Source organism: Bolinopsis microptera, chromosome 5, assembly GCF_026151205.1.
Source record: "Bolinopsis microptera isolate Bmic1 chromosome 5, MBARI_Bmic_1.0, whole genome shotgun sequence".
In the NCBI taxonomy this organism is placed as follows: domain Eukaryota; kingdom Metazoa; phylum Ctenophora; class Tentaculata; order Lobata; family Bolinopsidae; genus Bolinopsis; species Bolinopsis microptera.
Window position 1 is genome coordinate 15529291 of NC_087076.1, and position 25220 is coordinate 15554510.

The 25220-nt window shown below is 36.1% G+C and overlaps 2 protein-coding genes across 4 annotated transcripts in view; one reads left to right on the plus strand and one right to left on the minus strand.

Annotated features, from left to right (window-relative positions):
* Positions 1-2938: 2938 nt before the first annotated feature.
* The window catches only part of LOC134816094 (unconventional myosin-If-like), a 108178-nt gene continuing 85896 nt past the window's right edge, over positions 2939-25220 (minus strand). The window contains exons 2-18 of one of the 2 annotated variants that reach the window (XM_063824836.1): positions 23657-23722; positions 23288-23404; positions 23031-23120; positions 22678-22860; positions 21659-21748; positions 21131-21293; positions 19565-19668; positions 16449-16584; positions 14565-14761; positions 13846-13929; positions 13546-13632; positions 13364-13447; positions 8335-8421; positions 5161-5241; positions 4931-5050; positions 4648-4757; positions 2939-4512 (exon numbers count right to left, since the gene is read on the minus strand). In XM_063824836.1, coding sequence (XP_063680906.1) covers positions 3012-4512; positions 4648-4757; positions 4931-5050; positions 5161-5241; positions 8335-8421; positions 13364-13447; positions 13546-13632; positions 13846-13929; positions 14565-14761; positions 16449-16584; positions 19565-19668; positions 21131-21293; positions 21659-21748; positions 22678-22860; positions 23031-23120; positions 23288-23404; positions 23657-23659 — 3237 coding nt within the window. In that variant the 5' untranslated portion in view covers positions 23660-23722 and the 3' untranslated portion in view covers positions 2939-3011. Of the gene's footprint in view, positions 4513-4647; positions 4758-4930; positions 5051-5160; positions 5242-8334; positions 8422-13363; positions 13448-13545; positions 13633-13845; positions 13930-14564; positions 14762-16448; positions 16585-19564; positions 19669-21130; positions 21294-21658; positions 21749-22677; positions 22861-23030; positions 23121-23287; positions 23405-23656; positions 23764-25220 lie in introns of those variants that run through there. The other variant, XM_063824837.1, reaches the window with a different exon arrangement.
* Positions 7124-25220, plus strand: part of LOC134816112 (G2/mitotic-specific cyclin-B-like) — a 38454-nt gene continuing 20357 nt past the window's right edge. Inside the window, exon 1 of one of the 2 annotated variants that reach the window (XM_063824862.1) lies at positions 7124-7147. The gene's annotated coding sequence lies outside the window, so the exon portion shown is untranslated. Of the gene's footprint in view, positions 7148-21518; positions 21529-25220 lie in introns of those variants that run through there. The other variant, XM_063824861.1, reaches the window with a different exon arrangement.

Sequence of the window (25220 nt, forward strand, 5' to 3'; positions counted from 1 at the left end):
TTGAGAGCGATGTCATCGGAAACTCGAGCGGAAACATCGATCTTTTTCGTCGGAATCTTTTCATTCCTTAGTGGTCGTTCACCTGACAGCAATATAACGTAATCATGGCCTGACCCCCCCCCCCCCCCCCCCCCCCCGACTTATTTCCCTAGCAAACACTTTTATCTATGTTTCCTGCTACCCTGATCATGATATCAATTATCATGGTGAGCCGAAATCATTGTTATGATATCCGGCCAAGCACTTTCTAAACTACTTACTAAAACTATCATAGCCAGATTTCGATCAATTTCTAATTTTTTTCACTAACAGAGTGAAATTGAGTGGAATTTGGATTAAAATATTGTCAAATTTTTATTATTCTGGGAGGGTAAAAAAGAAATTTGATATATGTTTAATAACGTATATATTGCTTTAAACAGTTAAAGCTTTAACTGATCCATCTCTTGATAAAGCGCGTCATTTTTCTTTAAACCTTCAGAAGCTCTTTTGCAAGTTTGAACAATTTAATGCATAGTAACAAAAAATCACGTACTGATCTTTGTTAAATTAACAGCGATCAGTACGTGATTTTTTGGTAATCGAGTGATCAGTTAATCGCGTGATCAGTTAAACTTAATCCGAATCTGGAATCGCGTGATCATCACTGCCCGTTCTGAATAATCAAGCATGAATTGGTGTGCAAGTGAGAAATTTATCGTGCTGAATGAAACTTTTAAAACAAAATGAATTCTCTTCGATGCAGTGTTCATCCAATCAGGAATCAGAAAAAGCGAAGATCTGCAAATCATACTTGTGGAACACAACAAGAAAATTGAGAATAATCTTGTGCGCTATGCATGGCATGCCATTTTAAATTGTTCGATTTAATAAAAGGGCCGTTTAGCGTCGAGGATACAAATCTGAAGTACTGTTTTCGAATTTGTCAGATGCATTAATATTTTCCCTGAACTTTACATTTGTGTGTGACTGTAATTGTTGATGTTCTGACTGCTAAACTTATGGTTGCTGATCAAGGGTCGACAGAGGGCAGGATTTGCGACCGAGGCCGAAGAAATTTTGCTTTGATAAAACCGAGGCCGATGCAAACCGAGGTGCGAGGAATTGTCCTCCTGACCGAGGCCGAGGCCGAGGACTCGGTCGACCCTTAAAATCTTCAAAATTTCGCCGAGGCCGAGGAATAGCAACTTAATTTTTAACCGAGGCCGAGGCAAACCGAGGAATTGTCCTCTTAACCGGTCGACCCTTGATGCTGATCATTCAGTTGTGAAAGTGTCGACTAGAGTACCGACTGTTCACATTGTAGAACAGTTACCCTAACATTAACTAAATTATTTCACACAGCGAATTAAGATGAAGTTTGTTATCTCAGTTCTTGTCTGCCTTCTGATAGCAGTCCAGTCCAGTCCAATACATGTTCAACCTAAACAGAAAATTGCAATTGAACCTGCTGAAAATAAACCTGCTGAAAAGAAAGCTGCTGAAAAGAAAGCTGCTGTAAAGAAAGCTGCTGTAAATAAAGTTGATGTAAAGAAAGCTGCTGTTAAGAAAGTTGCTGAAATGAAAGCTGCTGTAAAGAAAGCTGCTGTAAAGAAAGTTGCTGTAAAGAAAGCTGCTGTAAAGAAATTTGCTGGAATAAAAGCTGCTGTAAGAAAGTTGCTGTTGGATTAGAGGCAGAGAAACGAGCTATAGGTCTAAGAATGCTGCTAAAATGGAAACTGCTGCAAAGCCAAAGAAAGAGTTACAGGGGTAGCTGTCGCTAGATGACGCTAGATCGCGACATTGACAATTGAAATTGAAAAGGTGCCACGCAATTGGCGACATTGTCGCTATCTTTACCGATTGTTGAAATTCGATATTTAGCGTCATCTAGCGTCATTTCACGCTAGATGACGCTATAGATGACGAATTTCAACAATCGGTAAAGGTCCACTTACGTACCTTAAATTACTTATACGTCCGCAAAATTTGGAAACAAAGATTCTTGAATTATGTATCTTATTATTTCTAAAAGGACGCAACTGACAATCCAATTGTTATCAGCTATCGAATTATGTATCACCCAATCAAGGTAGAATTAGAAACTAGGTTAAGGAGTTAGCCTTTATACTGAACAGTGATATTTTATTTCAAAATCTATCGCAGTGCAGTCGACTTTTCAGTTTTACACTGTGCACTGGTTGGATCTACAATCTACTTATTGACCATTTTTAGTTTTGACTCTTCCTCCCCCAAATTTGCTTTTAACCTCTCCCATTAATGATTAATTATATCATTTGAACTTGAAATGAGTATTTGGATTCAATTTTCAACTTATTAATTTCGCTTCTCATGCAATTAATTATTTTCAAAACCAAAAAATTAAACTCATTGTCTCATTCCTGAACTTGATGTTGAAGCACAAGTTGTATACAATTTGCATACAATAAACATGTTGATCGGCTCGAAAACATCTCATGAAAAACGTTCTGAAACTGAAAAAAAAGGTTAAATTTGCATTTCACAGAAAATGGGAGGAGCATATTATTATCTTATTTATTCCTCTGAAAGTCATACGTTGAATCACATAACACGAGTATTTACAAAAACCGGTAAAACCAACGAAAAAGTTAAAAAAACAGAAATGCAATTTAAACATGACCTATCAATAACCCTAAAATCTAGATACAAATATCTAACAGTGAGAGATCGTTCATGTATTACCTGCACAAGGTTTAAGCTTTAACCCCTCCCCCAACTATAATATTTAAATTCCATTTTATCTTGTTTTTCACTGTTTAACTTAAAATCATCTGCACAAAACCCTGGAAATCAAAAGGCTTACAGTTACATAAGATTAAAGTAATGTGTGTTTGATTTTTATGCCTTCAATCTTTAATCCATGTTGCAACTCTTATTCGTAAATTAGTATAAAGACTGTACAAAATGAAGCCATGAATGCAAAATGATCGATGAGAATTATATGGTATTCTATATATCAAACAATGGAAATCATAATCTCATAATAAGTCTCATATTTCTTCAACATAATTATATGGAAACAATCCCTTCTTCCCTTTCAATTCACCTACCCACCAGCCACTATCCTCTTTTCTGAGGAGGTTGACGGTATCTCCCGCGGAGAGGGAAAGCTCCTCTGCATCCTGAGCCTGATAGTCGTACAGTACTCTTACTTTAGGGTAGTTTGGTTGAGGAGGCGGTGGCGGAGGCGGACCCTTTCTTTTTATGCTCATGTTAGGCGACGGAACATTCATGAAGGATTTGTTGCTGGATTGTGGGTTGAGGTTTTTGGCACTCTGTTTGGCACCAATCTTGTGCATGGAAGGTCGCTCCATGCTGGTGTTCGACCGTGACATCTTCTCTGACTTCTTCTGGGATCCCGGAGGTTGATATTTATAACTTTGAGCGCTTCTCGGAGGTTTCTGCTTGTTGAAGGACCCCTGTCTCTCAGAGATTTTACCTGGTCTAGTGTCTCGAGGTAGACCGTTGTCGATAGCAATAGTCAGCATCTTACCCTTCGCCGTCAGCACAGGGAAGTCCTCAGATCCATTGACGAATTGTAACACTCTCTCATCGCCCATAAGTGATCCTATCCAGGCTTTCATTTTGTTGTTATCTTTCTTTGCGGTGTACGTTATCTGATCAGAAAAACTGATGTTGACTGGATTTCCTGTAGCAGCCATTTTTTCACTAAGAACTGTGAGGAACTCTGTTTTAAACACAGATTCCAATACACTCGGGAACGCCTCCCTCACACGAATGACAAAGAAATCATCCTGGCGTGTACTGAGGTCTACGTTTACTATTTCAGATAACTTGATAATCCTCATCACTTTCTCAATAATTTCGCCAGCTTGTGGTCCCTTTTTGACCCTTTCTCGTCCAATCAGGTATAAGTTTTGAGCAGAAAGGAGCATGTCTCGCTTCTGTACTTTGAATTTCCTATCATATTTATTAATGCAACAAGCAAACTCGATCCTTTCTCGTTTCCCCACCAGGGCACGAAGACCGGCATTCTGGCCGAATCCGATGTAGTCACCAACGAAGCAGCGGTTGATGGTAGCCCTGCGTCTCAGCTTCTTCTTGAAAAGAATGTCAGTAGCCTTTTCCCTGATTTCAGCCATTTCACGTCGTCTGACGTACTTTCTCCAAGCGGTTTGGATAACACGGGCATAACTGTCAAACTTTCTCTCCCTCGTCTCCTCCAGTAAGAACAGACTTTCTGGTGCTTTTATGAAAATCTTAGTAACTCCCATCTGCCACTGAGATGGCTCCATTGATACAGAGTCCATGACATGTTTGATCCCTCCGGCTGGTTCCCCAGGCCAACGTGGCCAGGTTTCTCTGGTTAGGATGGCATAACGCTGTAGGAACTTGGCAAAGGGACGTCGGTAAGCGAACCCTGCTCGTCTGATTCTAATATTCTCCTTGAGACCTAGATACTCGACTTGATGCTTCGCTCGGAGATCCTCCCAGTCGTGTGCTCTCTTCGTCTCGTTCGGTTTAATACACCTGAGAGGTTGGAACGATTTAAAATTCGTGCGACAATACATTAAGTCATAACAGAGTACTAAAAATAATGTTTGTAGTTGCTCATAAATGAATAAATCCGTCTTGAGGACAATAAACTAAATTTAGCATCCAAACCTAATATAATGAGGTGTACACAGCATAAGTGTAGCTACTAAATCATTTGCTTGTGTCTTTATCTTGAATCCGGCAGTGGAAGGTTTTCCTCTCTTCTCTTTAAGAACAGCCTGGACAGGAGTAAGAAGTTACAAAATACTGCGATCACAATACCGGATTGAAGCTAGATTGATAATAATTCGAATAATTTGTTGCTTTCTGAGCTCATACTCATAGAGAGAACCAATACCATTGAAATCACTAATCATATGTCGATTCTAAGTAAACTTTGGAGGTGACTCACGAGATTCTCTGGGAAGAGACTCTTGATGAAAGCGTTTGAAGAAGTTTGCATCAACTCGATAACATCATTATTGAGAACATCTTTGTTACGTTCACAAAATCCATTCACATTGTACTCTACCTGTAAAATACCTCAATTCATCAAAAGGAATCCCAAAAATGCAGAACATTTGTCTATTTAAACTCTACAATAAACGACTTGAGAAAGTCTACTTAGACATGGGGGCTTACCTTGCCAGCATAATGTACGATAATGAAGCCTTGAGAGTAGCTCAGGTAATGTTCGTTGTTATTAACTACTCCGTACAATTTCTGAAATTAACAAAGTTTAAAATATTAAACGCATCGTATTTTTGGATCGAAAATATAAATGATCCACGACAAAAATCAAATAATCTGAAGTAGTACAGACAGATCCGTCTAAAAAAATCGATCTGCTGACACTCAAAGCTTTCAGAGGTTTTTTGACGTTTTTGAGTCCCATTAGGTGCCCTTTATGGCTGACCAACTTTTCCAAACTTTTCCACTTGTCTTAAGGCCACTTTTTGCCACTTTACCACTTTTTACCACCTTTTTTGTTTGTCGAATATCTTTAGTTGTGAACATCGTAAAAGGTTGCGGATCAATCGAGTGTGTTCATATTATCAGGAAGAAAAACTTTTGTTCAAACAATTTTTACGTCAGATAATAAGTTAATTGGATAATTATCAATTAACTAATTAGCAAAATTCTAAAAAATTTTTATTGGCTAAAAATGATCGGAATAGCTTAAAACACGGAGAAAAGTAGTTTTTAGAAAAAATTTAAAAATTTTTCACTTACATTTTTTTTCGAGACTTGAAAAAATTTCGAAAATTAAAAAAAAATGTTCCGCCAAAAGTGATCAAATCGCATGAAACACGGATAAAAATGCCTTTCTAAAAAACGTAGTGAATTTTTCGTTTCAAGAATACTTAAATCGCCAATATTTGTAGTTGGAGTTCAGTAAATCTCGGCAGATTTTAGTAATCAGGAATTATACTAAGTGAAGAGGTCTGAAACTGAAAAACGTTAACCATACGATCGCGCGGCGATATAAGAGTTTCATAAACTAATTTTCACAGAAACTGCACCAATGGCACAGTCAAGATCGAAACGATAGCCTGCTGTACTGTCATTTTATTGATTTCAATGATGAATCAGTGGGGTTAAGATAATCACATTTGTAATAAAATATAAATAAAACATCTCTGTACCGTCAATTGTGCTAGTCTAAACCAGCCTACCTGTATTACCAGACCTCTTCTTTTCCTCGACAATCAAACCAAGTTGCTCATATCGCATTTGGTGGGTGATGTAAGTAGTAATACATATCGAGCTGTATTCAATCACAAAACGACACAATGCAATACGTGTATATTATATTATGGCCCTTAATGAGGTATATGAAACGTTCTATATCGTACACTTCTCGTTTCTCCCGTGAGAGGCCCAGTATGGAGAGGTTTTACAGTTTATCACGAAAACGTCTACTTGGCCTCATGGCTCAAAGAAGGCAAGAAAAGACCAGAAAGCTTTCAACTCGCTCTTTTCAATGCCCGTCCATCTGTCCCACATTAATCCTGAGCTGATCATCATAGCCCCGAATATCCTACGGGAAGAACCTGTATTTTTACCTCACGACGTCCGGATTTCAAATCAACACCCTCAATAACATTAACAATCCTTCCTGATCAGAATCTGTCTCTATTAGCAATTTCCAAAATATCCTGACTCTCGTGGAATATTTCACTGAATTAATTATTACCGGTTCTTTACTACCCCTTGCCCGTCACTCGTATCTACATCTTACCCTTGCCAGTATGTTACCCTTGCTGATTTTACGTTTAGCCGACCCTGACATATGGGGGTGATTTGAGGTATCCAGCATAGCAAATGAAGCGGTATGCAGAACAATACAAAACAAGTCACAGTTGATGTTGGAAGGTGTATTTACACTTGCTTTCTGGACCTGGCTGTTCCTTAGTTTCCTTGATCTGTTCTTGCCTTCTTCGAACTGTAAATGAGCCATGTAATGAGGCCAAGTATACTTTTTCGTGATAAACTTTAAAACGTCTCTATACCGGGTTTCTCATTAAGAGCCATATAATATACACGTATTGTGTCGTATTCTGATTGAATACAGCTCGTTATGTATAAGTTTCAATACCTACAACACTACTATATAACAAATAATTTGAATGACAGGATGGATTACTGAGGGCACTGTGTTAAGGTGATTTGAATGACAGGATGGATTACCGAGGGCACTGTGTTAAGGTGATTTAAGTGGGTCCCAATCCCCACCGACCATTCTTCTTTGTGTCATGAATACTTGCTTTATCATCTCCTTTTAATAAAAATCACGGTGTCTTTATTGACTAAGCGCATTACTACTTACATCACCCACCAAATGCGATATGAGCAACTTGGTTTGATTGTCATTTGTCGAGGAAAAGAAGAGGTCTGGTAATACAGGTAGGCTGGTTTAGACTAGCACAATTGACGGTACAGAGATGTGTTATTTATATTTTATTACAAATGTGATTATCTTAACCCCACTGATTCATCATTGAAATCAATAAAATGACAGTACAGCAGGCTATCGTTTCGATCTTGACTGTGCCATTGGTGCAGTTTCTGTGAAAATTAGTTTATGAAACTCTTATATCGCCGCGCGATCGTATGGTTAACGTTTTTCAGTTTCAGACCTCTTCACTTAGTAATACTAATTCCTGATTACTAAAATCTGCCGAGATTTACTGAACTCCAACTACAAATATTGGCGATTTAAGTATTCTTGAAACGAAAAATTCACTACGTTTTTTAGAAAGGCATTTTTATCCGTGTTTCATGCGATTTGATCACTTTTGGCGGAAAATTTTTTTTAATTTTCGAAATTTTTTCTACGAGTCTCGAAAAAAAAATGTAAGTGAAAAATTTTAAATTTTTTCTAAAAACTACTTTTCTCCGTGTTTTAAGCTATTCCGATCATTTTTAGCCAATAAAAATTTTTTAGAATTTTGCTAATTAGTTAATTGATAATTATCCAATTAACTTATTATCTGACGTAAAAATTGTTTGAACAAAAGTTTTTCTTCCTGATAATATGAACACACTCGATTGATCCGCAACCTTTTACGATGTTCACAACTAAAGATATTCGACAAACAAAAAAGGTGGTAAAAAGTGGTAAAGTGGCAAAAAGTGGCCTTAAGACAAGTGGAAAAGTTTGGAAAAGTTGGTCAGCCATAAAGGGCACCTAATGGGACTCAAAAACGTCAAAAAACCTCTGAAAGCTTTGAGTGTCAGCAGATCGATTTTTTTAGACGGATCTGTCTGTACTAAAGCTTGAACCAAAGTATCCAGAGCATATTGAAATCCTACCTCAACGAACTTCATGTCAGCCCCATCGCTCACTGCATGCATGGTCGCACAAACATCGTCTAACACACACATCACACCTGGTGGTCTCTGAAAATAAAAACGGTCAAATTGAAATAAATTGTGTTCAAGTATTCTAGCAGGGCATTCATTACAACTACCTTATCGTCCTAATATTTATCGTAGTAAAAGAAGAATTAACTTAGTTATATATTAGATGTAGGGTGGGGCTAGAGCTGGGGGACATAGCAAACAATAATAAACGCAATTGTTTTCGAATTAAATCTTTATTAATTGGTAAACATACTCGTCACTGGGATTCTGCAAACACTAAATAACAACGTAGCTATAACTCTAGTGATAGGTATATTCTATCGAATACTGGACATTTTTTATGACTATTAATTAATCACAAAACCTTGAATATAAAACACGACAAGTGAAGATGATGATCATTATCAACGTAGCGTACGGACTGATGCTAAGAAAGTTACATACTATCACAACACCTACAACAATGATAATAGTTTGTAAGGATAACTTATAAAAGTATTCTCTGGGACGTTCAAACTCCCAGTGTTTCCTCAAAGCCATTTTATCAAAATGTCGTTTCACAAAATCCTGGCAGTTGTTCCCAATAGTATCATATTCATCTTTCTCACAAATTAAATTTTCTATCAAATATGAGAGAGAATATTTGGATCGTGCTTCAACAATAAGCTCCACTGGAGTATTTCGTGTTGATGATGGTAGTCCGTAAACCAAATACTTGTACTGTGGACTCTTACTGATGTAAATACCATCTTGCTGCTTTTCTAGGGATAGAAAAATTCCAATATTTGTCTTTAGGACTAAGAATGCGTGAAAATCAACAGGTGTACACTGTATCTTCAAGTATCTTTTGAATTTTGATGCGGTTGAGATACGACTTTGTGAACGTTGAATCAAGAGGGGTTTTGTAAACTGCAACGTGCGTAACTTTTGCACTATTCAGGAGTTCCTCATATCTACAACCGAGAACTTTCTCGGCCACATTGTTAACGGAACTTATATTGAAATTAAATTGATTCGAAGCAACTGCATCAAATATTCGGTCCAAGAAGATAAAATCAGGTGCATATCTGCTTTGCTCTTCGCTGTCCAAATTTTTCAGTAAATCAAAGAGACACCTGAGGCAGCACCTAGATTCATCTTCAACAATGAGTTCAATGTAGTCTTCATCTAAAACTTCAAACTCACCGATGTATAAACTTATTCCATAAACCAGATATTCAAACCATGTGCTCTTTCCTATGTAAATACCGTCCCAGGCTTTTTTTACGGATAAGAAACCTCCACAACTAATCTTCAAAACTACAAACCCCTGGCTCCCAGCACTGACTGATTCTTTTGAGTTTGTGTCTTCACTGTCATGATAAGATTTGTAAACAGAAATGTTGGTAATCTTTGCGTTTTCAATAAGGTTGGGGGGGGGGGGGCAACCATATTAAAGTATATTAAAATGTAGGATTTTTCCCGATTTAAGACCCGGGGATATACTTTAATATACTTTAATATACCTACAATATACTTTAATATATCCCTATCTCCTTGGAAGCCTACTTCAAAAATTGTTGCCCAAAATAAGCTTGAAATGCAATTCTTAATCTATTCCAAAAAGTTCTTGAAAAAATATTGAAAACTGATGGAGTTATTTCAATTTTAATGAAGTCATTTTTGCTAGTATTCCGAACCGAGATATTATGTGCAATTTTCCCAATTTTGTTCATGGAGGTCTTTTTACTTAGTATCCACTATATTCAACAAACACTGAGTTATATCTTTCACATAGAGTTAGTCTCATTAAAGAATATTGAAATTTTATCGAATTTGGTCAAAAGCGAATTTGGGCAAAAGCGTATGCCCAAATATGGGCATATTTTTTAAAGCTCATAGAGTCATAGCTCAGCCAATTTTTGACCAATCTGGATGGAAATTCATGTACTAGTCCTAAAACAGGCTTATCTTGCGAATCTGAGTGAAAAATATAGTTCATCATGTAAATCTTAACAAAGAATATAAATCTTCTAATTGTAGGTATATTAAAGTATATTAAAATGTAGGATTTTTTCCGATTTTGACCCGGGGATATACTTTAATATACCCAGGTTTTCATAGTTCTCGCCTAAAACTGTGTGTGCCACATTTTCTTTCTCACTCAACTTGAAATATAAATCATTAAGGTCATATTGACTCACACCAACTTCTGAAAATATCTTTTTTGCAACCTGATTACTGAGATCGGCAGAGGTAATACTGACGCTTCTGTCAGGTTTCAAACTGTCCATCAGTAGCGAGAAAGGGTAATCTGTCCATTACAAGCTCTGTTGGATGATATCTGCTAATGACTTCTACGACAAAAGCATGCGATTCGCTCTCATAGATTTGAAATCTACCTCCCAGTTTTCCAATGGACACATAAATCCCAACGTTAGTTTCAAAAACTATAATTGTTGGAGGATCAGTGATGGCTTGATCACAAGACAAATTTAGTTTCCTGAAGATCGCCGTAAACATGGCAACATTCGTCACTCTTGATCCGTTGTTGCAGAGTTTTTTGTGATAATTTGTACGTTTTCTTTTTACAGCAGATAGTCTACAGTAAAGTTAGACTTAATAGAGATTGGAGGTCGGACACTGGAATTCTGATCAGAAAACACCTCAAAGTAGCCATCATTGCATTCTTTAAAATCATCTCGAGGGCCTGAACGTATGACTGACCAGTATTATTCGAAAAAAATAATACAAAAGTTATCATAAAAGATGACTGATGTATCATTAATTTGATGCTTTTTTGATAACATGTATTTAGAGTAAAATAAGCTTTTATAATAAAAATAAGCTTTTTGATAACATGTATTTTATAATAAAAATAAGTTAATATTAGATTTAAATTGCTATACATCCAGTGGAGATGTACTTCAAACAACAACGAAGAAGAAAGAGCATAAAGATGTAAATGTTGAATGATTCAAACGGATAAATATTAACACTAATCATGGTGATATCAAATTTCTAGACTCGCCGTCCTCCGCAAAGTAGGTTTCATACAACGAATGATGAACTCAAAAGTCTTCTTAAATTCTGCCAGATTTCATAAATTTAGTACTTATAAATTTAGAACTTATAATCGGTGTTGTTATTATAACAAAACAGATTTTCCTGGATCAGATGACTCGACCAAACCCAAATACTGAAATAGAATCACAAGTTTTGTACATTTTTGTAATTCTATAAGCCTGCATTTCAATGGCTCAGCTATTATATTGTCCGTTGTCGTTAAAGGTCGAACTAGCGAATCTCGACGGAACTGCTTCAGTAGGTTGAAGATGTTATCATAGATATAGCTCACTTTCCCCTGTTTTTTTGTTGATCTGCTTTATCATTATGCACGCTAAACGGCTAACTATTAAAATGACCTATAACATGCATAATTTGTATGCATAATTATCTGCGTAGCCATAATTACATATAAAACCTTGCATTCTTGGTTCTTCGTCCTGTGATCTAGTTACTAGAGTACTAAACTCAGATCTCATGATCGCTGTTTACCGTTTAATCTTCAGCGTGCTATAGCATTCACGGCACACGAAGCCTTCCCTCTTCAAATAACCTTTCGTTACACACCAAATGTTGAATTATGCGTGTGTGTGGACATTTTCTTCCTACTATCGTTTTGGCTTCCTGGGCGCCAAATCCAAATGATGTGACGTCAGCAAACTGATGTGTCTCTCCACTCAGATCTACTTATAGGTCGAAAATCCGATTTAAATACCATCGAGGCTTTTAATCATCTTCGAAAGTATGAGACGAAATACGGCTCATCGACATGCATGCTGGTTATGTCACGCGAACCATATGCATGCAACTGCGGGTGCGCGGCTCGACGCTGTCACGGTGAATTTGAAATTAGGCCCTTTTATCAAGACGCAACACATTGCGTATTCCATGTTCAACATTAACTGAAGTTGTCTGCAAAGAAGTGCCCTGTTAGCATGAAATTTGATCATCCAAGGGACTCGGATTACACATGGTTGACGGTGCTATATTGTTTCCTTGAAGTACAAAACTTAAGATCCTGATTGCTGAACATATCACAATAGCTGTAATCTAAACTGAGCTCCAAGACTTTGCCTTCAAACAAATGTTATGAGTGTTTCGAGTGAGCATACTACGTTAAATAAAGGTCAGAATTACTATTGTTCTAGTTTTAGAATGTAAATAATAGTTTGGAGTCGAGAGGGCACCTACACCTTTCGGAGTTCATGAGAGCATGAGACCGATCACCCAAAATAACTTAGATTAAAATATCTTATCATCGAAAAAGACACGTTTAAGTCGAAACAGCTCATTGTTTCATTGAGTCGTAATTGAATAAGAGCCAAAAATTACACACATCAAATGTAAGCTGTGTAACTATTTGCTCCACTTTTCGGAAATATTTTCGGGGAACCACTTGGCCCGCGATCAAACTTATTGGAAGAGTATGATGAATGATGATCACCTTATTCCTCATGTCCTATCGTTTCTGAAACATCCAAAATATTTGCTGGCAGTATCCACGAGAGGCCGCCAACTTTATCATGATTTAATGTGATGTAGCCGTGAATTGCTGTTAAGTTTTAATGAATGATCTCATGTTCAAAACTTCAGATGTTTGCTGATTAGACTCGAGCAAGGACAAAATTTCCTGGATAATATAAACTTCAACACTCATATTATATAGCAAATAATTTGAGTATGTAATAATGAGTACGTACGACGTGCTCTGGAACGTGACTTTTATTGTCCAGTAAAAATCTGTTAATTTTTACTAGAGTCAAATAAGAAAACATCAAAAAATTCGGACATAAAATGATCTAATACTAAATTGATGCCATAGAGAAAGTGGTTAAATAGTTAAGTGTAGCTTCTGAGGCGGGCAACTTGAGGGTGGGGCCGTGGGAAGGGAGACAGGGGAGCACAATCTCATTTAATTAGTCAGTTGGCTCACCTTAGATTCGATGAGATCGCACACACATTTGTTGTTGAAGTAATCTATAGCTTTCCATGATATTCCTTCTTCAACATATTCGTCCTGATAAAAACATTATATAATTTGAAATCATTCCACTCAATCAAATCTTCAACTTAATTATTTGAAATGGCCGGATTTGGTTCACACAGTCAATCTACCTGTTCAGCTTTTAGAGTAAGTTCTATGAAGATTTGCTGAAGTTTCTCGTTCACGAAGTTTATACAGAACTGCTCAAATCCGTTCGTCTGAAATGTGATGTGTGTGATGTACATTATAAGGCAATAAATAAGTGACTTGGTCGCAATGTAATATTAATCAGGCGAAACAAACATCTTTGTCGATCTATTACGGGATGACTTCTGTAGTAACTAACAAAATATCTTAAACATCAACGGACAGATATTATACATACGATCAATTTAACGAATTATGAAACGAGTTATCGTTTAAAAGTAAACCTCAAATATTTCGAATCCGTAGATATCCAGTACACCGATAGAAAACTCACTCTTTTCTTTTATGCCAAACGCATTGTTAACCGCCTGAGATGTACAGAGAAATATTAGTTTTTACTTTCCTGGTGGATTATTATAAATCTCAATACGATTACATCACATCACATGCGTTATCAATAGTAAGCATGAATCTTCAATCCCAAATCAATCACATGCTCAATTTACTCTACATTTTTCTGAGATGAAGCAAATCAGTTCTATCTATACTAAATATTTCTGAGATAATAAATCTATTTGGTATGGGGTAAGCTAAAGGTCAAGGTGTGCGTCCTAAATATTTGCAATAGCCTAGCAATTTTATCATTCCACGTATTCTTTAGAAATATTTTGAATCGTTAAACCATCAATCAATGTTCTAATACCATAATGCAGTAGGGCAACAGATATTTTTATGAGTCAACCTTGCGTCAAGTTTCCATCGACAGATTGCTAAGTTGCCACTTTGACAATTATCGAAATCGACATTATACGGCTATATGTATATCTAATCTATTTGTTCGTAAATCTTATATTTTTCATTTTAATGGCTTTATATATTTGCATTATGTCAAAGTATGTCAAATAAATATTAGAGACGGCGAACTAATAAAATTAGATTAATGAAATAAAATCATATTTGGTAGCACCATAGAAACCCAGACAGATTCCTCAGTCTAACTTACCGCTACAAGATAATCGAAGAGTCGGCTGTAGAGCGCCTTAGCGAGCGCGTCCCTGGTGGATACAGCCTGCTCAGGGTTAAGGGTAACGTTGGTGATCTCAACTTTTCCTCCCCACCTACTCTCCATGACTCTGTTAGTCAGGGCGATGCACAGTAACTCTTCTTCGACTCCCAATAAGTAAGCAGGATATTGTAGGACTGAAATGAGGAGGTTATCATTAGGAATTGAGAGGTAATAGCATGATTAGTAACTTGATTAGTAACTTGATTAGTAACTTGATTAGTAACTTGATTAGTAACTTGATTAGTAACTTGATTAGTAACTTGATTAGTAACTTGATTAGTAACTTGATCAATAAATCAATAACTTGATTAGTGACTTGATTAGTAACTTGATTAATGACTTGATTATAGTAATTTGATTAGTGACTTGATTAGTGACTTGATTAGTAACTTGATCAATAACTTGATTAGTGACTTAATTAGTAACTTGATTAGTAACTTTCAATATCTCACAACCTGGTCTGATCCACTTTAATCAAACGTCCGAAAGATTCGTTAGACGCTAAGGGGTTTAGGTACAACCCTGAGGTGTACTCTGCAAGCTATTAACAACTTTTGCTCTTGAAACTTTGAAATAGCCGAATACTAGCTGACTTAACATGTGTTACTGATTAATTCATATTGAATCGCACGGCAGAAAATAACCTTAATTAAACCTCTAAAATTTAAAAATGAGAGAGCGTTCTCCAGCGCGTTGAAATTTTCTAGTAGTTACTCAGAATTTGTATTAAAATCAGTCCAGTTCGAAACGATCATCCTAAAACCTTTAAACCATACGTTGAAATTTTCTAAATTTCTCAGAATTCAAATTTAAATCGATTCAGTTCAAAATTCGAGACGGTCTCATTTAAAATATTTAAACCATGCTCAAAATAATGTCATTTCCTGTGTGAATTCTCCGTGAATATTCCATTTTATATGGTCAAACTGTCAAAGGGCAGGCACTCGAACTACTAAATTGGCTTACCCAATCTGATCCAGCTCTCTTGATTTAAACGTGGCAGATTCTGTAGAATACTTTGTGGGCGGTCTAACAACTTGTCTACCGTTTATGTGAGTAAATTTAGGACACAAACTATGTTTTATCAAGAATGTAACCATTCTGATTCTTGTGAATAGAAATTACCATTTTCGAACCATTGGTAGTATACAAGAAGCCCGACCCAGTCTGCGGATTGGTGCACTGAATGGGTCGGGTCACGTGGATACTGGCGAAACATTTCAGAATATTTTCTTCATTGGGATTATGCATTATGTTATGGGCGATTTAAAAACAAAAGCATTTCCATGACTAATAGCATAGTTCCATAATGTTATTTTACTAGATCAATATACCCGAGGAAACTGTTTTCATGTAAACACTGCTCGTATTAGCGGTATATTCGTAAATGTATTGTTTACATAAAACAACATTGGTCCACAGTGCCCAGCTACTCGTACTACAATGTAACAATGCGTTATTCATTTAGTGTACAGTGTACACAGCTCAATGATGTGTATATAGTTTATACTCAAAACATTACAAAACATTTACATAAACATAACATTTTATAACTACTAAGTCGAATAAATGACGACGAGAGCTCACCTTTCAACCTGAACTTAAGTAGATCAATTATAAACAACGTTTTTGTGTGTACACTTATAGAGCAGCTTATGAGACAAGTTTAGTAATTTGATCAGGACAATTCCTTTGAAACTGGGAGTGACTCTGAACACCATTATTCAACATTTTGAACTACTCCAATTTCAATCTGTACACAGTAAAATGTAAAGCCACGTTTAGAAAACACTGATCATGTGATAATAACGAGATACTTACAAGATGAATCAGCAGGAACTGATGCGTTGGACCCCTTCTCAACAAATGTAATGTTTCCCAGGTGCAGGATTCCTGAAGCTATGCGAAGAATGTCCCATTGCGTGTTCTGGTCTATGTTCATGATGTCCATCGCGTGCTGAAATTTGGGATTGATTAATTTTGATGATTAATTAATTTTCATAAATTTTTAAAATCGAGTCCAAAAATATATCTTCTCCTATATTTTTTGAGCAATCACCCTGAAACTTTCAGGATATGTTTATTTAAAGGCCTATCTCAAAATTCAGTCCGGCTCTTCTCTTCTTAATGATCCCTAGAATATATCCTGAAAGTTTAAGGGTGATTGCTCAAAAAATGTAGGAGAAGATAGACTTTTAGACTTGATTTTCAGGTAGGTACATTCAACTTGTTTGCGTCAGCAGAGTTGGAAAACAGCTACAACAGGGCATATTATGTTAAAGGATCAAAACTGAAAGTTCTGAAACTATTCCGATTTTTACACAAGTTGAGACTGTAATGGATGTTGATCCAAGTTGTACAACAGAGATAAAAATCTCAAACTCTGTGAGGAAATCAATGTCGACAACTTCAAAGTAAGACCTTCACGGGGCACCTGCTTAACTTTCAACTACTACTACTACTACTTCTACTACTACTACTACTACTACAGCTACAACTACTAATACATAATAGCTAGGTCGAAAGAACTTCCTCTTAAAGTCTTAAGAGTTTGTCCCAACTTCCTTATTCAGTAACATATAATATCTTTGTCTGGGTCCGCCTCGTTGTGCTCTACCATGCACAGGGTCCCATAAGACTAGATCACTGGATAGTGGATAGTTGCTTTAAGTTTAAAGGATGTTTGATGCACTTACAACATCACATGATATATAATATACATATAGGTGATAAAAATTCAAAAGTAAATTAAATTTATTTGCTATGTCGGCTCTACGTTTGGTTAAACTGAGAAACTTCACGGACAGATTTTGTAAACTGTCAGTCTTAGTAAAACATAAAGTCAAAGATTGTGCACCGCTCTCACTAAATTGCTCGCACGATTTTTGTTTAATTCTTGTGTAAAGGCCATGAGGGAACGAAAATAACTCGGTTCGATGTATTTTTGGACGCTGATTCCGAATCGGCCTGCTAGCAAAACACGAATTCGATTGTTTAGGGTTCGGGTTAGGGTTAGGGTTGTCAGTTGTGGTTAAGGTTACATTATGGTTAGCTTTGGGGTTATGGTTAGGGTTGGGTTTATGTAAAACCGTAAAAACCCAAGTCACGTGATAATTTTTTCGCCAAGCCAGTATGCACGGATTGGCGAAGATTGAAAAATAATTACAATAAAATTTTTGTTTTTTAAAGATTCTAATAAAAATTAAATGACTGATTACATTGCAACCTCAACCATAATCACACCGTTCTTACAGGCAGTAATGACAGACCACCCACGCCAACTCTGCTTCTATTTTGGGAATGTCTGTTACAACTAGGAATGATGCTGTAGAAACTTTTAACCAAAAATGGCCACAAGGTGGTCGTTTACTTGACCTTCGACTAAATGGTTTTCTTAAAATATGCGGCGATTATGTTAAAATCCTTGGTTATTGTCTGGTGATGTCAATCAACTGTCAGTCGAACAGTTCAGGAAAAGTCAGGAACTAATATATAATATTGCCTAAAATGAGTTTAGTCATGAAAATTAAACGTTGTTCAGCGATCGATCCCACGCGGCAATTGGGCCAAATCGAAATGTAAATGCCTAGATAAGCAACTATCTTGCTACGGTTGCCTCATTCATTCATTAGCTAAGATACATTACGTGGGGATGTCAGAAGCATTCATTCATTAGCTAAGATACACTCTAATTTTAAATTTTAGATTAAGGTTAGGCACATTTTAGCCTTTTAATCTGTATTGATTACTGGCAATTTAATAGCCCTAGTGGCAAGGTAAACTTTATTTTACTAAAACATAGATTAGATAGTTTAATTTTTTTAAGTTCCACTCACAAACACTTTTGTATTTCGAATCACTCTAATCTTCCAACAAATATTTTCATCGAACTTATATTTTTGAACCACAGGTTTGATACGGTTAGTAACGCAGTGTACTGGTCTGAACAGCAGATTAACAGTTTATCACACTGTTAAACATAGTTTTAGAACCAGTTCCTAATATTAATGACAATGTTACATTCATGTACACACGTGATTAGCACAGTTGCACGTGACCTCACTCCCAACTACTCACAAGGGCAGTTTAGTGATTGCTCAAAAAAGGAAGGCTACTGTTAGTTCAATATTTAAAACAGACTAACTGACAGAGGCAGACCGCAGACATATATTTAATAAGTTGCGGCAATAATTGCGGGTTTTATGTTCAGGTTATGTAGAACATCTGATAAAAGTTGAGGATTTTAGAAACTCAGCTCGGTATTTACTAACCGTACATTTTTGTTAAGTAACCCTGTATTTGGTATTACGATGTAACCTTAAACCAAACCAGTAATAGAAGAACCTGATACCGTAGCACAGCGCCTTCAACTCTTTTCTCAGATCTTATAATATGTGTGTGACAACATGAGACAATATTACCTATCTATTTCACTATTGCTTCGAAACAGGTGCTACATCATTATCTTTATATACTGGATGAGAAATTAAACCCGCCAACATTGCACACGAGTGTAAGATTTAATCATGATCATGTGCACTTGCATCGTCCTGAATCCAGCGTGCTACATCGTCCTGAATCCAGCGTGCTCCATCGCTTATTTGTTAGATTTCCTAATTCCAGCGTTCTCCAGTCTCAGTACGTTATAATTGTGGGGATGTCTTGCTTAAACAGTAAACCAAACAGGAGTACAGGCGGGCACAGAGGTCACGGCTAAGATATTAAGTGTTCAAGAGGCTAACCACGAATATCATTAAGATCCCGTCATATTGTATTATGTTTTTGGAGAACTGTTTCTGATAGGGTATAAGCATCCGTACACGAACGTGCACACTGCACAACCATAGGAGGACACAGTAAAGTAATAGGGCACAGTAAAATGATTGCAGCTTTACTTGATCATCTCAATTACAATTATATTAGATAAATTTAATTACCCGAGTGTCGGCGAACTCCTTAGCATCATTAGTTCCGTCCACAGTGTACGTTCCGCTCTGGTTGAGGTACCAGTAGTAATCTGGCTCACCAAGACCGCATTCTCCTGTCAATCAGCGTGTTAATTGATTATTTAGTGCCTGACTAATTCATAATTGTTTAATAATTAATGGTTTAATCTACAAGGAGCTGATTTGTAAGTCAGAAGATGCTATCAATTGTAAGACTCAGTAATACCGCTGAGAAGGCTGTTGATTCTATTGAAAAGTTTGGCTGTTAGAGACAAAAGTGTGCTTCAAATTTTAAGTACACTTAATGATGACGTGTTTGAGGACAAATATACCGATAAACATGAGATTAAAAAGGCTATTGAGTAAATATAGAGAGTGAAAGGTTCACGTTGTCAATATCAATTATCAATGTTCCAGGCCACGGGCCAATGATCTAAACTATACGATAGTTTTATGACCGGGTGACTGCGTAGTGCGTAACATTCTGTTAAATTGTATAATGCACATCCTTCTTAAGTGTTTGGTTACACAAATTTGCCTCTGAGATCATAGAAAATATACAGCATTAAACTTTTTAAATTTCTTCATAACTTTATTTATAAATACAAGTGGTGCAAGGTGCTTTAGTAAGAAACTTATTTTTCAAAGAAGAAGATTTACAAGGATAATTGTACCATGCTAGTTTGATTAACATGCCTTTTGTCCGACCATCAACTCACGTACTTATCAGAGACGAGTTCTGATTTCCTGACATTTAACCATTTAAAAGTAGAAGTCGAAGGAGGGTGTTAAATTAACACTGTTAATGAATCCCATGGACGTCTAACATACAAAGCGGGGGGTAGGAGGCGTGCCCAAAATATACAAACGTTTGGATTTATTTCTCAGTCATTGATTGCCTGATTAAAGTAATCATTTCTGAAATGACTTGCTACCATCACTAATTTTATGTATTTTGAATGATTAGATCGAATTAAATTGAAGCGCGTTTTGTTTGTCCTTAAAAATGGATGCACTAGCTTTTCATATGACCGAGATATCAAGCATTATAATGTGTTTGTCCATTGCACTTACAATTTCCTAGGTGATCAGGTGATTGGGTTACCTGATCGAGCTACCCTACTCATAAACTATGATAACTTAATCAAATAGTTGATTGTTGTCGTACCACGTCATCTAATATTCTAATGGCCGTCCAATTAATTAGGAATCGTTCACATATTACGGACATTACACACATAGGTATTGTGTAGAAACTCCGTTTCACATCATTTTCTCAGATCATTTGCCGAATTTCTTGACCTAAATTGCGATATGTAAAAATGAGACTTCTACTATGTTCACCAAGGACATGCTGGATGGGCGTGGATTCCAAAAAATACAATTTTGGCGACAGAATCCTTGAATGAGTAGAATTACAATATGCCATTATACGCAAAGTTATAAGTCTCAATCATGACGATGGCTATGTTAAATTGTTATTATAAGCCCAAACATTTGTACACTGACCTTTGTAATTTTACGAAGTTTTAAATTGAAAATCTGGGTTCCACATACCTCTTTCATCGTCTGTTGCCCCAGCAAGCAATTGATAGAAAATGTGAAAGTTTCGCTCGTTGGGGTTCTGACTGACGACCCTGCTTTTCTCTAAAAGGAAGTTGCTGATTCGTCCTCCTTCCGGCAGAGCTGCTTGAGAGAATTGGATCTCGATGTACTTTCCCTGTAAGAGGTTTTAGGATGATAAGAATCTTCGATGATACTTACTAATGTGCAAAACTTGTAATCGTTATTTAACTTGCTATAAATTGTTATTTTTAGTAGTCCGACAAATCCAAAATATCTAAGTAAAAAGTGACTGTTGAAATAATATTACAAATAATATTACCCCCAAATAATATTACCCCCCCCCCCCCCCCCCGCTTCCCTTCTCTGTAATCACTTTCACACATTTATTGTACCATCTAACACATACTTATTGAGCAGAAATTTCATTACCGTAATTAATTTTTTAAACGCTCTCCCTCCCCCTCAGTGATTACGTAATATCTTAGAAAGTTCCCCGAACATATTATTGTTTATACTCACAAAACGGCTGGAATTGTTGTTTCGAACAGTTTTTGCATTCCCAAAAGCCTCCAGCAAAGGATTGCTTTCTATAATCACGTCTTTAACTTTCTGAACAAAGAAGCTATTGTTACAACAATGTAATCAGAAACATATAATTAAAAAAATACCCAACCTTATCAGTTAACACATGATTGAGGTAGTTGAGGCACGAACAAGTGAAATAGTCAAATATGGTGTGGTAGACAAGGTTTTGTTGCATAATAATCATGAAGGATTATGTAATTATCATGAGGTTAGAAGCTGAGGCGTACATGTTTAAATTCTACCAGATTCATTGTTAACGCCCCTTGCATAATGCAAAAAATAGTACAGGGTGTATCAAGGTATTTTTAGGGAGGGTTGAAAACTAAAACCTTTTGTCCAGATAGGAGTTTCCATTCGAAAAATTATGCAATAGGATGACGATGATAATAACGAGGAATTATGCATTGAACCCAAATCGCCAAGTATGAAGTATTTTACAAAAAGTCGGTTAAATACATTTGAACCATACGTCCAAAAGTTTGTGACCATCAAAATAGCTTGGATCAGCTTGGATCCTAAATACCGAAATTGGATATTATGTAACATAATGTGCAGAATTGAATGTGGGCTTAGTCCTCAATCTGCCATCAGATTGTCATTCATTTGACAGCCCCCCATGGCTTTAGCTGAAACAGAACCACCTTTGGCCAGCAAACCTGCAGTCCGAACGGTTAACTGCAAATGAGTTAGCCTCAAAATCTATTACTGGAATATTATCAATTTGATGTACCCTATTTAACCAATTAGTTGTAGGATGAACATGTCATTCCGAGCGGCAGGACTTTAGAGTGGCGGACTTTCAAAGGATCTATGCCCTATGGCAGTTATATAAAAATCGCTTTGAGCCACAGGGCAGAATTGTAAGCCTCGGGCTGATGTGAAGGTCGACAGAAGGCTAATAACTTATCTAAATCCAGGACATAATTATCACAAAAAAATTGGCAGTGTTTTACCTGGATGTCTTGGCCACCTCCACAAATAGCAGCCAGATAACTCATGATGAATTTAGCGCAAACAGTTTTCCCTGCTCCACTCTCCCCGCTGATAATGACACACTGTCCCTCTTTGTCTATCATCATGTTACGGAACATGTTGTCTGTCAGTGCGTATATGTGAGGTGGGTTCTCATAACTTGCCTGGGAGATTATTGAACTGTCAGATATTTACTTTGGTGTTGTTATCAGAACAGATGAAACTAGGATTGACTAGAGCAAAAATATCCAGAATGATGATAATCTGTGTTATTGGAAATTACTGTTACCAATAATCACAATGAAGGTTCGAAAATTGCAAATAAATAACTTACGGCTCCTTGATACATGTCGATCTCTTTCTCAGTGAAATATGACATTTGTTTAAATGGATTGACTGATATCAATACATTTCCAATGTATGTCTGTGATTTACATTAAGGAAAGAAAACTTTAAAGTAAGGGTGTACATGCTTCTCATAAAAGTGGGGAACCATGTAAAGGATCGGCCGACGGCCAGAAAAGTGAATAATATTTTTTTAAAGCTAAATATAATTTATATATAATAATAGAGCAATTTGCAGAAGGATACAAAAATCTGGTCCTCCATGTAGCGCTTTTTAAGATTGTCCACAATGTCTGCTTCAGTTATCTTTGGTAGGAGGACCATGTCCTCCACCCCTTGGGTCTTTGACCTTTGGTAGGCACTCTGAAATTTTATTTTATTTAGGTTTTCAACAATACTCATAAGTGAAAAAGTTTTAAAATCAAGACATTTTTATTAAAACTGTAAATTTGAACTTTAAATATGCTTGCCACAAAGAGCTTGAAGTCGCGATAGAATCAAACTAAAAGCTATAAAACTATAGGCTGGCTTTTTGTGGCCAAAGTATAACAGCAAGTACATTTAATAGTATCATACACCTTTAATATCATAAAAATATGAATAAAGATCACATACCATCCTTCTTCGGGAAAACTGCCGAAACAGTCACTTGCAGGCCGCAGAGTCTTGGAGTCACATCATCTAAACCCAATAGTCGTTAAATACAGGAAAATGGCATAGCTATATAATAAAAGTACATTTTTTCATAGTTGAGGGGTCATTATTATTCAAATATTACATTTTAGTTAGTAAAAAAATGGATTGATAAAAGACTACTGCTGATTATAGCGGAGTATCATCTTTCACACAGCTTCTATTCCTTCATAAAAAGCTCTGTTATTGTGATAGTTGCAATTACGAAAACACTGAGATCTCAAGAATCTTGCAAAATTAGTGCTTGCTGATGTATATAATCGGACCATTTTATTGAATTTTATGTAGTACAGTACACTACAATGTAAATCTACCAAAATTAATATACAAGGGGAATCTTAAGAAGATACTCTCAGCCCTCAATCGCGGAGTCAACCGAAAAGATTTGACACAGATGTTTATTGTTTAATGTTGTATAGCTACAGATATAACGGAACCCTTGGCTGGCTCCATAGAGTAGGCTACATCGGAATGTCGTTCAAAGTGTATGTATTTGATTGTTGATATTTCAAATAATATTGGTAGCAATGGATCATTTCGTCATTGGACTCTCTCATAAAGTGTATCTGAAAATGTTTCTTTTCAAACGTGCTCATAATATTGAATCTTGATAAGTTTCTTAAAATACTGCCTCTATATTTCTTAGCTTTTCCCTAAACAATTTTCTACTGGAGTGCATACAGATTAAAGTTTTATTTAGTGTATCAAGTTTTAATAGTCTTGCACGGCTTACAATATAAAGGTGGATTGCTTTTTCAGGTTTTATTTAGTCCTGAACTATTTTCGTGACATACCTGTACATTTTAAGTTGTTTGCCACTATAATATAAACATTTAAATGATTATTATATTATATTTACTTTATATTATATATATTATTATTACTTATTACTTATTATATATTATATATACTATTATTATTACTTATTATTACCGTGTACTGTGCTCTGATCTGTACTGCCAATTCCAACATTTGATTTGATGAAATGTATATATCGTTTGAATAACTTTTCAACAGTAGGTTTGAGGTTGAAAATATTTGTAATATATGGTCGAATACAGTTTGGTAATACTGATACATTTCTACAAATATAATGGAACCAATACAAAATACGCTTTTTTTTAAATTGAAGGTTCAAGATATGTTGGTAATACTGGTACATTTCTACAAATATAATGGAACCAATACAAAATACGCTTTTTTTTAATTGCAGGTTTAAAATATGTTCATTTAACAACACTAAATGAATTGAACGCTAATCGGTTAAACCAATAGATGTAGTAAGAGTGTGACAAAGGTCATGAATCTTCAGTGTTCTTTTCTTCCAGAGCGGATTGTTCCTTATTGGAACAAACTCCCTTCGGAGGTGAAGAACTGCTTGACAGTTTTGAGTTTTAAAATTGGATTCATGGAAAGTATTAAAAAGAATATGATTCATAAATGTATTGTAAATGACTTTCATTTTTGGAATGTTTCGAAAGAAGTT